Source organism: Neophocaena asiaeorientalis, unplaced genomic scaffold (assembly GCF_003031525.2).
Source record: "Neophocaena asiaeorientalis asiaeorientalis breed wild unplaced genomic scaffold, Neophocaena_asiaeorientalis_V1.1 scaffold648, whole genome shotgun sequence".
Taxonomy (NCBI): Eukaryota; Metazoa; Chordata; class Mammalia; order Artiodactyla; family Phocoenidae; genus Neophocaena; species Neophocaena asiaeorientalis.
The window spans coordinates 6864973-6879445 of NW_020172781.1; the positions used below are offsets into that span (position 1 = coordinate 6864973).

At 46.4% G+C, this 14473-nt stretch overlaps 1 protein-coding gene across 1 annotated transcript in view; it reads left to right on the plus strand.

Annotated features, from left to right (window-relative positions):
- SEZ6L (seizure related 6 homolog like) overlaps nucleotides 1-13011 on the plus strand; it is a 198255-nt gene extending 185244 nt beyond the window's left edge. The window contains exons 15-19 of the mRNA XM_024741393.1: nucleotides 3799-3993; nucleotides 7106-7138; nucleotides 8900-9014; nucleotides 10349-10451; nucleotides 12940-13011. Of these exons, the coding sequence (XP_024597161.1) occupies nucleotides 3799-3993; nucleotides 7106-7138; nucleotides 8900-9014; nucleotides 10349-10451; nucleotides 12940-12969 (476 nt within the window). The 3' untranslated portion in view covers nucleotides 12970-13011. The remainder of the gene's footprint in view (nucleotides 1-3798; nucleotides 3994-7105; nucleotides 7139-8899; nucleotides 9015-10348; nucleotides 10452-12939) is intronic.
- The last annotated feature ends 1462 nt before the right edge of the window (nucleotides 13012-14473 follow it).

Here is a 14473-nt window from a genome sequence, read left to right on the forward strand (position 1 = left end):
TTCTCCTTCTGGCCCCACTGCTGGGTGCGTTGTCTGGCATGCAGTAAACACTTGCTAAATGTTTTCTGAATAAAAGCTCGAGCGCCTGCCAAGGTGCATCTGCACTGTCGTGCAAGATGCACCCCTAGCCGCCCAGCAACCCAGCAATTCCCTTCCTACAGGCTGGCTTCCTGGATTGCAGGTATGGGAGGAAAACAGTTCTTCACCCCTGATGAAGGCTGCTATTGAATTACAAAGAAAAAAATCTTTCAACCTCAAGAGGTTGGAACCCTAGGAACCTTAGGAACCTTCTAGGCCAGGTCCCTATCGACCCACCCATTCAAAGAGATCAAAGCCCCAATTCCTCATTAGTGGTGATTACTGTCACTAAAACATAGTCATTCATTCATTTGTTCCTTGGAAAGGTAATACATTAAAATGCCTTCCTAAATGTCAGGCGGGTACCATGTGTAGAACAATAGGGAGTGGTAAGGATTGTGGCTAACTGGCGAACATATTTCTTATCTAAGGGGGACAGCTTCTACTCAACGCCATGTGAGTTGAGTGCTTGGGCTCCAGGTCACAATCATTGCCAGGTAGTTATGTGAACCCAGTATTATCTTATCTTACAATGTTTCAAAAGAAGCCAGAAATTCAGATTATTACATGAAATACCCTGATTTGCACAAGCTAAGTAGAGCCCATATGTAGGTCAAATTCACAGAGAAATAGGGTCTAGTTGGGACTTCTGTTATACTATGTGCCATCCACAATTTCCATGGGGCGAGGGGTTGTATCTGTTTTATTCACCTCTGTGTCCTCAGAGCTACTTATGTGTTGGCACATAATAGGTGTTCAATAAACATTCATTGACCCAATGAAAGAATGAATGCTTCCTGTGATCCAGGCAAGGTGCTAGGCACTGGAATTCCTGGCATGAATGTAAGATGAGTTTCCAGCCTGGGAGTGAGTGGGCAAGGTGAGGATCAAACAGTGCCATAAAAGATTCTGAAGCTGTGTTGGAGGTCTGTGAAGGTTATAGAACAGGGTTCCAAGAACAGGGGAATTCATGCTGCTGGGGACAGATCTGGCTCCTTGGGGGAATTCTTGAGATCTGCCTTGTAAAATAAGATGCTTGAAACAACCTATATTTATTATCTTACAGTTTCTATGGGTCTGGAGTCTGGGAACAGCTTAACTGGGTCCTTTGGTTCAGGATCTCTCATAAGAGAGACCTGGGGCTGGAGTCTCATCTGAAGGCTCAATCGGGGGAAGGATCCACTTCCAAGCTTTGGAGCTCCTACTCCAAAGACAGTGGAGAGTCTGCTAGCAAGACAGAACTACAGTCTTATATAACATCCTCATGGAAGTGACAGCCCTTTGCCTTTGCTATATTGATACTTTATTGGTTGGAAGTGAGTCACAGGTCCTGCTACAAAGAGCTGCAAAGAGCCGTTAATACCAGCAGGTGAAGATTATTAAGGGCTGTCTTAGCTTTTCTGCTGCACTCTCCTTTATTTTTTTTTTATTGGAGTGTAATTGCTTTATAACGTTGTGCCAGTTTCTGCTGTACAATGAAGCGAATCAGCTGCATGTATACGCATATCCCCTCCCGCTTGGACCTCCCTCCCACCCCCCTCCCCATCCCACCCCTCTAGGTCATCACTGAGCACCAAGCTGAGCTCCCTGTGCTATACAGCAGGTTCCCACTAGCTAGCTGTTTTACACATGGTAGTGTATTTATGTCACTCTCCTTTAGATAGGAAGGGGAAGGGCATGTCAGACGAGGGAACAGCATAGGCAAAGCACAAAGGGGTGAAACAGAGTAACCCATCTGGCAAAATGTGACTAGTTCGATGTAAAGTGAGGAACCATTTGAGAGGGAGGCAGGAAGCAGATGGACAAAGCCCTAATAGCCCAATCTGGAGACCCTGGCTCTTCTCCAAGCGCAGTGGAATCACCAGGTGTGAAATAATAAAAGACCCACCTGCTCCGCGTTCTAAACCGAGGGCCTGCAGAGTCAGGATGATGGCAAGCTGGGGGATTACGCTAGTAAATTGTAAAAATCACTCAGATATTACAGGAATCCTTCAGGTAAAAGAGGCAGCATGTCGTCTCTTCCGAGTTTCACTAATCAAGTGAGTATTGGAAACTGTGGACAGAAGCTTGTTTCTCTGAAACATGTATGGCGGGTACAGCTGTGATATGTAAAGACTTGGGTCTTTGTACAGCAAAGTAAGATCCAGAAGGAGCAAAATGTTTTAGGATTTGGCATAGAAAACCCCTTGTTCTCTGTTTGTAGGAATGTAAAATGGTGCTGCCACTGTAGAAAACGGGATGGTGGTTCCTCAGAAAGTTACATGTAGGATTACTGTATGGTCCAGAAATCCCACTTCTGGGTATCTACCCACAGAATTGAAGGCAGGGTCTCAAAGAGGTATTTGCACACCCATGTTCATAGCAGCTTTATTCACTATAGCCGAAAGGGGAAGCCATTCAAGTGTCCATTGACGGATGGATGAATAAACAAAATGTTTGTCCAGCCATACAATGGAATATGATTCAGCCTTAAAAAGGAAGGAAATTAGAACACACGCTACAACATGGATGACCCTTGAGGATATTATGCTCAGTGTAATAAGCCAGTCGCAAAAAGACAAATACTGGATGATTCCACTTATATGTGGTCCCTAGAGTAGTCAAAGTCATAGAGACAGAAAGTGGAATGGTGGTTGCCAAGGGTTGGTTGGGAGGGGAGATGGGAAGTTAGTGTTTAATGGGGACAGAGTTTCCATTTGGGAAGATAAAGAGTTCTGGAGGTTGATTGTACAACAATGGGAATGTATTTGACACTACTGAACTGTATACTTAAAATGGTTAAAATGGTAAATTTTATATTATGTAGATTTTACCCAGTTTAAATTTTTTAATAGTAAGACTTTTTAATGTTTCAGGATGTGTAGTCTTGTGTGCACAGCAGTTTTTGCTGGCTTTCCAGTCCATCCAGGTGCTGAAAAGGAACTAGATCACACGCTGGCCCTGGAATGGGTCAAACTGTCAGGTTCAACTCTCCAATAAGTCTTAAGCTAGCAGGTGTCATTTATGATGTTCCTACTGTATACCAGGCCCTGAGCTTCCAGATGCCTGAACAGGCTCATCTCCAGTGAGGGAGACTGATAGTAAATAATTAAATACAGTACAGTGTATGCAATGCTGTGGTGGAGGAAGAGCCGGAGAGATTAGTGACTCAATTAGGGGTAGGGGGCACCAGGGAAGTCTTCCTGAAGGAGGAGCTATGAGGACTGAGTATTGAAAAACAAGACTTATCCCAGCTGTGTGGGCAGGTGAGGTATAAGGTGAGAAGCAGGAGGAATATTTCATAATTTAGCGACACCACCGTCCATTATTTACTGAGTACTTATATTTCAAGGGTGTGCTAAGCATTTGCACACGCTATCTTGGTTAATCTTCCAAGTCCCTGTGAGATAGGTACTGCTATTATTGCCATTTTACTGATGAGGAAACTGAAGCTCAGAGAGGTTGTGGCCCTTGCTGGAGGTCACACAGCTAGTAAGTAGCAGAGCCCAGATTTTTAACCCAGATTCCACAGCTCAGTATATCCTGCTGTGCCCATGTGTAACCCATGCCCAGAGGTGGGAGAGGGAAAGGGGAGTTTGAGGAGTGGGCAACAGTTCAGTGCAAGGTGGGGATGCAGAGAAATGATGCTGGAGAGACTGGCCTCAGATCACACAGGCTCTGAGTAGGAGTCCCCAGAGATTTACATCGTCTCATCAGAGCTCCTTTTGGCTTGCATTTCAGCGGAGGAGTCCCTGGCATGTGACAACCCAGGGTTACCTGAAAATGGGTACCAAATCCTGTACAAACGACTCTACCTGCCAGGAGAGTCCCTCACCTTCATGTGCTATGAGGGCTTCGAGCTCATGGGGGAAGTGACCATTCGATGCATCCTGGGACAGCCATCCCACTGGAATGGGCCACTGCCCGTCTGTAAAGGTAAAGAAACCACCGCCTCCCCACCCCCAGAGTCCCGGGGAATGAGGGACCCAGAGATGTAAAGACTGACTTGCAGCGATTCTAAACTTGCTCTAAAAAGCCAGGCTACTGTGTTTCACTAAATCTAAGACACCACGGTTATTTTCTGCACTGCTGAGGAAGGACATGGCTTCCAATTAAACTATGACACGGTGCCTTCTTCTTGCTTAGCATTTTTGTTTTTACTTACTAAAAGAGCTTAGGTTTTTATCATAAAGGAGAGGCAGCCTGCTTTTGACTCCTGCTTGGACAGCGTGGCTGAAACGTTTCCCGCCTCCTGCACCCCCTTCTCACAACCACTTGGTTCCCAAGGGTGATGGGTGTTCCCCTGTCGCCTCTGGGCGTTCTCCCAAGATGCTCACACCTGTCCTCCAGGTACTGATGGTCCTGGGCTGATGATTGCACAAGCACAGGCATCTTGAGCGCCACCTGGTGGCAGCGATTGTAATACCCCAGTGATTGTAAGACACCCCCCATCTCAGAGATGGTGAAAACGGGGGGAAGTGTATTTTAGAATCAGTAAAGCACTCATCGTTGAAATTAAGTTAGGGCACACCTAGTGAGATTTGGATCCATTTATCCGTGTCTTTGAGGTGTGAAATTCATAATCATATCCTAAGTATGTTCAACGCTTTAGGCAAGTGGATTTAACATTTCATGGTGTTAGTACCCTTTTGAGAATGAGGCAGAAGGCTCTGAATTCTCTCCCCCGGGGGAACCGAAACATGCAGTTTTACATTTCTACTTGGGAACCCATAACTTCAGCGGATCCCCAAATGATCGTTCATGAAGTTCAGCGTTAAGGCTTAAAAATACTTTCCCGGCCAGAATTTCTACTCCTGGGTATAGGCACAAAGTAATTGAAAACAGGTATTCAAACCAACACTTGTACAAATGATCGTAGCAGCATCATTCACAAAAGATGGAAACAAGCCAAATGTCCATCAGCTGGTGAATGGATAAGCAGAATGTGGCATGTTCCTATAAGGGAGTATTGTTCAGCCGTAAAAAGGAATGCTATAACATGGATGAACCTTGAAAAGGTTATGCTCAGTGAAAAGAAGCCAGACACAAAAGGTCACGTATTGTATGATTCAATTCGAATGAAATGTCCAGAATAGGTAAATCCATAGAGATGGAACTCAGATTAGATCCCCAGGGGTTGGTGGGGACGGAAGAGTAACTGCTTAATCGATACCGAATCTCCTTTTGAGATGATGAAAATGTTCTAGAACTTGATAGAGGTGATGCTTGCACAACACTGTGAATGTACTGAATGCCCCTGAATTGGACACTGAATTAAAGTGGTTAATTTTATGTTATGTGAATTGCACCTATAAAAAAGATTTTCCCTGCATCACCCCATTGAAGCCTTATGACCGTACTCTGAGACAGGCGAGCCTCACACCCATTTCACACATGTGGACAGAGAAGCTCACAGAGTTAAGTGACTTACCCCAAACCACACAACTGGTATAAGACAAAGCTAGGATTTGAACCCACTTCTGCTAATTATAAATTCCCTACCTTTGAAACCCCACCGGTGAGGCAGTCCTGGCCCCTCAGGTACGAGAGACCGTCTAGCAGGAAAGACATTGTCTTGGGAGACCATTGCCCTTTCCTCTCCACTTCCACTCCTGTGACCCACCCTGCCAACTCTGTAATGAAATAATAAATCACTTCCTCTTCCCCAAAAATGTGGGGTCCATCGTTTGTGGTCTGGAGTTGGAGAAATGACAGAGCACCAGTGTGAGACCACCCCCTGGGACTCAGGGGCCCTGGGTTCCCAAGGACGCTGCCCTGGCAGGTCCAGGAAAGGGCCCAGGAAGCTGCCTCTTAGCACGTGCCTCCGGGGCCCACTGATCACACTCAGAGGTTCAACATTTCCTTCCATTTCTAAGATTTCATGGAAGCTCATGCCCTCCCAGACACGCAATCAAGGTCCCATTCATGTCTTGGGTAGGAAGCATTTGCCTTAATCTTTCCATTTTCCTAATGCCCTGGCTCCAGAGATGTCTGCAGTCAGTTAGTTAGTTAGTTCGCTTTTTTGTCGGCTGGTTTTGTTATCATCACATGATAACGATGAAAGTCAGAGAGTCACTTTGACCAAAGCTCTTACTAGGAAATCTCCGTATTATGTAGGACATGGCTATTGCTGGGCCTTTGGGGGCCAGCTCCTCCCACGACCTTATCATGCAATCTTTCCATCGAAGCCCTTCACTCTGGGGGTTTTGCATCCCTGAACCCCGTCCCTGTGGGTATATTTTTGTGCTCAGCTATCATGATGACTTGGATGCCAAAGCGTGAAGACACCAGCCCCCATCATCCTGAACTTCCAGAGAAGTTGTACAGGGAATCCAGAGGAATAAAGCAACTCCAGAGAGTTCCAGTCTATGGCAATGAAGGAATGAAAATATGGAATAAAAATGCTATATTCCAAATCAATATGGAATAAAAGTGAAATTAGAAAGGTTCACATAAATGTATATTTCAAAGCAGGAAAACAATTTCACCTCTGGCTGGGCTCGGGATTTCGGATTTGGAATTTTGTCTTGCCCCTCGCCATTCATCAGCCTTGGTCTGACACAAAAACACTGAAGAGACCAGGACTATGTAGTTCAGAGCAAAGGCCCAAGAAAGCCAAGCAAGTTTAAATCCTGCCTCCATCACTTAGGAGCTCTGTGGTGTCAGAGAAATCACTTCACTTCTCTGAACCTCTCTTTGCTTATCTGTTAAATGGGGATGAGAATAATATCTACCTAATGAGATTGTTGTGAGTGTTAAGTGAGCAAATATATATAAAGCTCTTGATGCCCAGTATCTGACATATGGTGAGTATTCAGTAATTATTGTCCTTTTCCTTTCATATCTGTCTCATTTTCTCTTAGGAACTTAGGAAGGGAATGAGGCATTTCCACTAATTCCAGTAGCCTAAGATTTAAAAAAATAAACAAAACCACAGCACTACAGCAAAGCATGGAATGGACTTTTGCACCTAATTTGGGGGGGGGGTGCTTCATGCAAACAGAGTGAATTCACTTGACATTGACCAATGCTCCAATTTCTCTTTCAGTTAATCAAGACAGCTTTGAACACGCTTTAGAAGGTGAGTCCCATGAAGAAAAAAATCCCATAAACCAAGCTAATAGCAGAAAGCAAGGGAAGGTCCTTGGAAATCCTTATCGAGGCGCTTAACAGAAAATTAAGCAAAAATGCTGCCTTCACACTGCTGAGGATAATTTCAAAACAAATGACATTGTAAAGAAAAAAAAATCATTGAATTTGCAACTTATAGTCCTAACTATGACCTAAAAGAGATTTGACGCCCGTTCTGTTCATGATGACGAGGTAAAAACATCTGGGAGTTCACGTCCCTGAGAAACACATACCCTCTTGTAAAACTTTTCGGCCATGTGGTGCTGTTTGGGGGAGCTAAATCCAGAGATGCCTCACTTTTCATGCTGAGCAAGCTCCTGGTTTTGGGAGGGAAAGGTCTTCTCCAGGGGATGCTCTGTGGTCTGTTTTCCCCTCCATCTTTTTCTTCCCCAAAATAGCTGTCCCTGGATCCCCCTTGTTTTCTGTTCTTGTTAGAAATTACCAAGTGAGATTTATTAATGTGGAACAGATGCTAAAAGTGATCCAGGATTTTGTTTTATCTTCCCTTTTCAATGCATCCCACACGTAGAATGTTCTGCATTCTGTATAACCTTCGTTCAGTTTGGTACAAAACCACTCACTGGGCTGTCGTGTCAGGAAAAAAATAACATATTTTGTTTAAAAAAAAGTTTTAACCAATTGGACAGTTTTTTAAATTATTTTTGGAGCCACTTATCTTTCTGACAATAAATTGTTCACTCAGAATCTGGGGCAGTGGAAATTACATGTCATTAGTTGCTCTCTTCTGCAACAGATGACATTTTAATCCAAGCAGACAGAGCCGGAGCTCAAATACATGTGTAGGCTGTGGGGAGCATGTATCAGTCACTCCGCTAGAAGAAGAAGGGCATTTGTGGTGTTAGGCTCTATGCAGGCCCTTCCTTCGCTGTCTTGCACCGGCCAATGGACCATGAGAACACCTCAAAGGCCTGGGTTGCTCAGCGGGTGTGATGCCATCGTAATGTTCTGGGCTCGCACATTTATCACGGGTATTAAGACTGATTTTTCAGACCCAAGGAGTGGTGGGTAACGGATTGCAGATTTGCGTAACGCCGAGCTCTGTTAGCCGTGGCTGTGGAGAACGGCAGAGTGTGTCCAGGAGGGATGTGGCGTCTGGAGGCCCCCTTCCCTGCCTCCACCTCCACAATAATCATCATAGTTCTTGTGATTTCCTCTAACCACTGGGAGGTAGCGGGAGGCCCCAGGTGAGGCCGAGAGGGTTGCCTGAGAGTGTGCAGCCGTGGCCTCTGAGGATGAAAACTGTCTTCATGGTTAGGGTGTCGTGGGGTGTGCAGTTGGGGTGTCATGAGGTGTGCAGGTACCGAGCACTGACCCAGCTGCCCAGCGCCCTCTGCTGGAGGGTCTGATTGAGCAGGTCTGGGAGGGACCTGCCCGTCTAGACACAACTCTGTCTTCTCCATGGACTGTCAGGCAGATCTGCCTTTCCAGTTAGCACGTTGGGGATTTTTCCAGGTCTTCCCTGGAATTGGATTTTAACCAGATTTCAACTGATGACCACCCCATCCAAGAATAGGTCTGGGGCTCTGTTGCCAAGAACCAGCACCATTTCCTTTACTCTCTGCCTCTTCTCCCTTCTGGAGATGGTTCTCCAGTGGCTGGCTCTGTGATATTAGGTCTTGGAGTGGGTGCAGGGCTGGGAGGGCGGGTACTCCCCTGGGAGCCAGGGGCCTTCACCGGCTTATGCGTTTAGTAGCAGAAGCGGCAGCCGAGACGTCTCTGGAAGGGGGAAACGTGGCACTGGCTATCTTCATCCCGGCCCTCCTCATCTCCTTACTGCTGGGAGGAGCCTACATTTACATCACCAGGTATGGGGCTTCGGGTGGGAATGGGGCTCTCACCCACTCGGCGACCAGCGTGCTGAGGGGCTGGGCTCGTCATGGACCCTGAGCCTCAAGGTCTCCACTCTTGGGGACAGTGGCATTTGTGTGATTGAAGGGATGTTGTGATTCAATTCAACTCTGAGAAATATTTAGATCGTGTGCCTGCCAACCCTTCATGGTAGGAGGGCAGAGCATGCAGCAACAAATCAGACAGACACTCTCCTGACCCCACAGAGAGAGACATTTCCTATTGCCAGGCACACTGACTCATTCTTTCCTTCATTCACTCATCCATTCCCTCACTTATTCAACATGTATGTATTGACAGTCTAATGTCATTGTCCCAGGTGTCGGGGATCATAGAACGTGCCTTTGACAAGGAAGGAAGATGTTCATCTATGGCTAGCATATTCACTAATTCGTTCAGTTTCACAATTATTGAGCACCGACTCTGTACCAGGCCATTTTCTGGGCTCTAAGACCATCGTCGTGAACAAAACAAAAAGAAATCGTTGACATGTGGGGCACAGGTTCTAATGGGGGAAGAGAGACAATAAGTAAAGTATAATATAAAAGTAAGTAGTACATTAGAAGGTGAAAAATGCAGGGAGCAAAAGAAAACTTAGAAGAGAGAAAAAGGGAGCTGGGGTGAGGCAGTGGTTGCATTTTAAGTGGGGGAGGGGTAGAGGAGGCCCCAGTGAGAAATCACATTTGAGTAAGAGCTTGAAAGCAACAATGAGTAAACTATGCAGATATCTGGGAGAGGAGGATTCCAGGCAGAGAAGCAGCACGTGCAAAGGCCCTGAGGCAGGCATTTGCCTGCTCTAAATGGTCCCTGTGGAGCTCACAGTCTGGAAGGGGGAGAGGAGAAATACACACATTATCACACACTATAATAAACACAATAAAGGAGAGAGACAGGGTGTGGGAACAGAGACCAGATCTGAATAGGTGGTCAGGGAAGGCTGCTCTGAGGCAACACAGTATATGCTTAATAAATGCTCATTATTATTGCGCTTGCCCTTTGCATTAAAGAGGGACTTGTATCATCTTACAGGAGAAAACACGTTAAGCTCCAGTAAGGGGAGGTCCGGGGTTTTAAGGATCACTGACTGGGTTAGAAATTGAGAGCGATTATGATTTCAGCTTTTACCCCACTCGGGTTCTCACCTCCAAGAGGCCGTCTCCACACATCCTCCTCGTTATCCGTGGAGGTGCCCATGCTCAGGAAGTGGCACCCACCATTCCCCTGTGGGACTGTAAGGTGTCTCCTCGTCCAGGAAAAGTAACTTCTCTTCCCTTCACCGTCTCTTCTCCAGATGCCGCTATTACTCCAACCTCCGCCTGCCCCTGATGTACTCCCACCCCTACAGCCAGATCACCGTGGAAACCGAGTTTGACAACCCCATTTATGAGACAGGGGTGAGTGGGTCTCTCTTCTCTCCCTGGTGCCTCCCTCTTTGCTCTGAATCCATCGACATCAAAACGGGAGGTTTAATTTCCTTTTGCTCACCATGCCAGTGGTCGTCCTGTCTCATCCCCGCCAAGACCCCTATTGAGGTAACTGCTGGAGAACTCAGCTCATTCTAGGAATTGATGACAAGCCTGTAACTCTTTGTTCTTAGCAGAATGGTCACAGAAAGAAGGGGCTGCACCAGAGACCCATGGAGAGGCAGCTAAAATGGGTCAGAGCCCAGCGGTGGCCTGGTGGCAGTGGGCAGCATTCCCAACATCTGATTAAACTACCTCCCGACATCTTATTAGACTACATTCCTTATTGAACGGCACTGTGCGCCATCCCCACACATTTGAGCAGCAGCCTTGTGTTGGCACTAGGGACACAGCTGAACCAAATAGACACAGTCCTTCCTCGATGAGCTTACAATCTCACAAAGGACACAGATATCAGTAGTAGTAGTAGTAATGGTAATAGTAATATTATGGGCCAGGCACCTTAAACGCATAACCCCCTTGCATCCTTGTAACTCTCTGTGATGGATTCTCTAGTTATTTCTGATTGGCTGATGAGGACACTGAGGCTCAGGGAGAGGAAAGACGATTTGGTCAAGATTGCACACAGCCAGAACACACAACCTGCAGCCAGGATGCAAACTCTGTCAGCCTCTCTTGCCTCTCCTTGAACCTCAAACAATCAAATATGCCAGTGAGTATCTTGATTGCAACAAACCGTAACTTTTAAGGGCCAACCATAATTTGAAGGGCCGTGAAAGAAATTGGACAGGGTGCTATGAGTGTATGATGGGATGGGAGAAGGCCATCTCATCTCATCTTTGAGAAAGCTGAGTCATATAAGTTGGCTGAAAAAGATGCCAGGAAGACAGGAGAGCACATGCAAAGGCCCAGAGGCACATGTGAAGAAGAAGAAGGCTGGTCACGAGTTTGCAAAACCACAGCCTTCAAATTCACTGTGTGGTGATGTACAATCATCTCCCAATATTGGGGGCATAAGCTTGTTCCATGTCCGTGCTAACCTTCCAGCACTCCTGCTTCCTCTGACCTCCTGTTACCAATTGATGTGTAACAATATTTTTGCAAATTTAGGAGCCTAAAGGACACACATTTATTACCCCATAGATTCTGTAGGTCAGGAGTCCAGGCACGGCTTATGTAGGTCCTCTGCTCCAGGACTCACAGGCTACAATCAAGGTGTCGGTCAAGGCTGCGGTCTCGTCTGCGGCTTGACCGGGGAAGGATCCACTTCCAAGCTCACATGACTGTTGACAGCATCCAGTTTCTTGCAGGTCGTTGGACTAAGGGGCTCAGTTTCTTGCATGCTGTCAACCTCAGTTCCTTTGTATGTGTCCCTCTCCATAGAACAACTCACAACATGGCAGCTTGCTTTTTCAGAGTCAGCGAGAGAGAGAGAGAGAGAGAGAGAGCACAACCCTACAAAATATAAACACGGAAGTGACATCCTAGCCCCTTTGCTGTATTCTGTTGCTTAGAAGCAAATCATAGGTTCTGCATACAGTTAAGGGGAAGGGATCATACAAGGAATGTGAATACCAGGAGGTTGGGGACCATGAGGACCACCTTGGAGCCTGCACCCCAAACTCGCATCTACCATGAAGCACAGACAGAATTGCTTATCTGTGTTGACCCAGTGGGAACTGTAGACCTCCATTAAAGCATGTGACAGTGACATAGGGGCCGAGCCTATGACTTCTTATATCTCCCTACTCCTCTGGCCTGGGGGCCTGGAGCATATTACACACACTCCACGAGTATTGGAGAAATTGAACTGGTTGCTGCCTACGTGTAGTGGTCATTTTAGATATGGCACTGGTAAGACAAGGTCATATGTTATTTTACATTGTGTATAGCTTGTTTCTGAATCCTCAGAGAAGGTCAAGCTGATGAAAAATAGCACTTTAGAAACTAGACCTTATTAAGACTTACTCGTGTATGTATCAGTCACCTAGCACTATGATAATGCTGAGTAACAATCCCAAAACTCAGTCGCTCAAAGTAACAAGCGTTAATTTACTCTCAGTCCACGGGACAGTGTTCTCAGCTAGTTTCAGCTGGGCGGTAGTCCTGGTTTGGCAGTGCTCACTCACATATCTGTGGTTGGCTGATGACTCAGCTCTGCTGTCCGTGACTCTCATCTTCTTGCCGGTGCTAAAGGCCATCAAGGCATGCTCTACTCATGGTGAAGGCAGAAGGGCAGGACGCCAGCAGCAGAAACACACAGGCACTTTTCAGGCCCCTCTTATGACCCACTTTCCCATAACCCACTGGTAAAAGCAAGTCAAGTTTAGAGTAAAGAGCACTGCAAAGTCCTACGTCCAATATCTTGGATACAGAGAAGGGTGAAGATCCAGAACGATTCATGAGTCACTCTGCCACACAAGGGGTCAACATATCTGTGCTTCTCTCTCTCTCACAGGAAACCAGAGAGTATGAAGTTTCCATCTAGAGAGAGCTCCACGCGAGAAGGGAACTTAACAGATACAAACTCAACTACAGCCTCCTCGAGAAATTCATCCAGAGACCATGTGGCATTTGATGGAAAGCCCAGAGTGTCGGCTGTCTTTTCTTTAGACTCTTTACTGAAGACTTTCTGTTTTCTTCACTGTATTTATTATATTTAAAATCGAAATCGGTGTGGTTGGATGTATCGCAGCTGCAGCCAAATTTGTGCTACAGCCTCAATCCTGAAGGCAGGTGGAGGACCCGTAAAATAGCAAACACGGCAGAGGAGGGAAGAGGATAAAAAAAACCCAGCAACAGGCTGTTTCTCCTATCGGCAGTGCCGTGCTACGGCTGCATCAAATAGCATGCATCTTCAGGATCCGTGCCCATGGTGTTTTTCGTACAAATCTAAGTCCCGAGATTAGGTTGGAAAGGGTATTTCTTGTTGGATTAACTTGGGTTGAAATTTAGCACGGAGACTTAAACAGCACTACTCCAAAACCAGTCTGTTTTGTCCCTTCCAATTTCCCCAGCTTCTAAAAGAACCTGCCCCGTCCCCTCCCTCCCACGGCCCCTCTGAAGGCAGCAAAGGTGTTACACAAACATTCTCTTTCACCGCCCTGGCCTCGCTGGATGCTGGCAAACTAAGAAAATGTTTTCTTTCTATAAAGGTGACAGATGACAAAGGAAAGTTTTCAGAGAAGATGAGAGATCTGAGAGTTCCAGTGAAGAAGTGGATGAGGGGCAAAGCTGGCTAAGGGAATCGAGAGAATAAAATGATACTCTTTCAACGATGAAAGAGCAGGTAATTTATGCTCCAAGGGCCAGAATCGATCACCTTGTTCAACAAGGCCACCCTCAAGCTGTGATGATAGATCCGTAGTCTTTGCAGGCGTGAGCAGTACCGCCCATAGTGCTAAGACTTAGGCTTTGGGTGGCAGGGGAGAAGTCCAGGGGTGAGCTCTGTTTCCCTCCCGGGGTGCTGCACTGCCAGAGCCCTCAAAATAAGGGAGACTCAAGTGCACCGTCACTCTAAAAGGTGGTACCTTCAGAATACACTTGCAATCAAGTATTTTGGAGGGAGGGAGGGTCCTATGAGAAGAAACTACTTTTCTATTCTCTGAAGCTCTGCCCGGATGTTGGATGGTGGCGTGAATGCTTGACCATAGAGGTGCCAAGGAACAGGAACGGGGGGCTTAAAGCCACGACGGCATCCACATCACACGATTTGAACTCCAGTGAGGAGAGAAGGAGGAATTTTAGGCCAGAAAGGAACTCTTAGCATCTCATTAATCCCGCATCCTGGTATTTTATCAGAGTCCTTTCACTTCAACCCAGTAGGGCTGGTGAGTGTGTGACTATCTGGAAGATTCTTTTCTAAATATAGGTGTAAAGAGAAGGCAAGGGGTGAGGATGCTTGGAAGGAAAAGTGCATGTGAGGCTAATTCATCTCCCTAGTGTCCGCCAGTGGCTCAGAGAGGCACACCGGCCCAGTGGCTTTTGGGGTA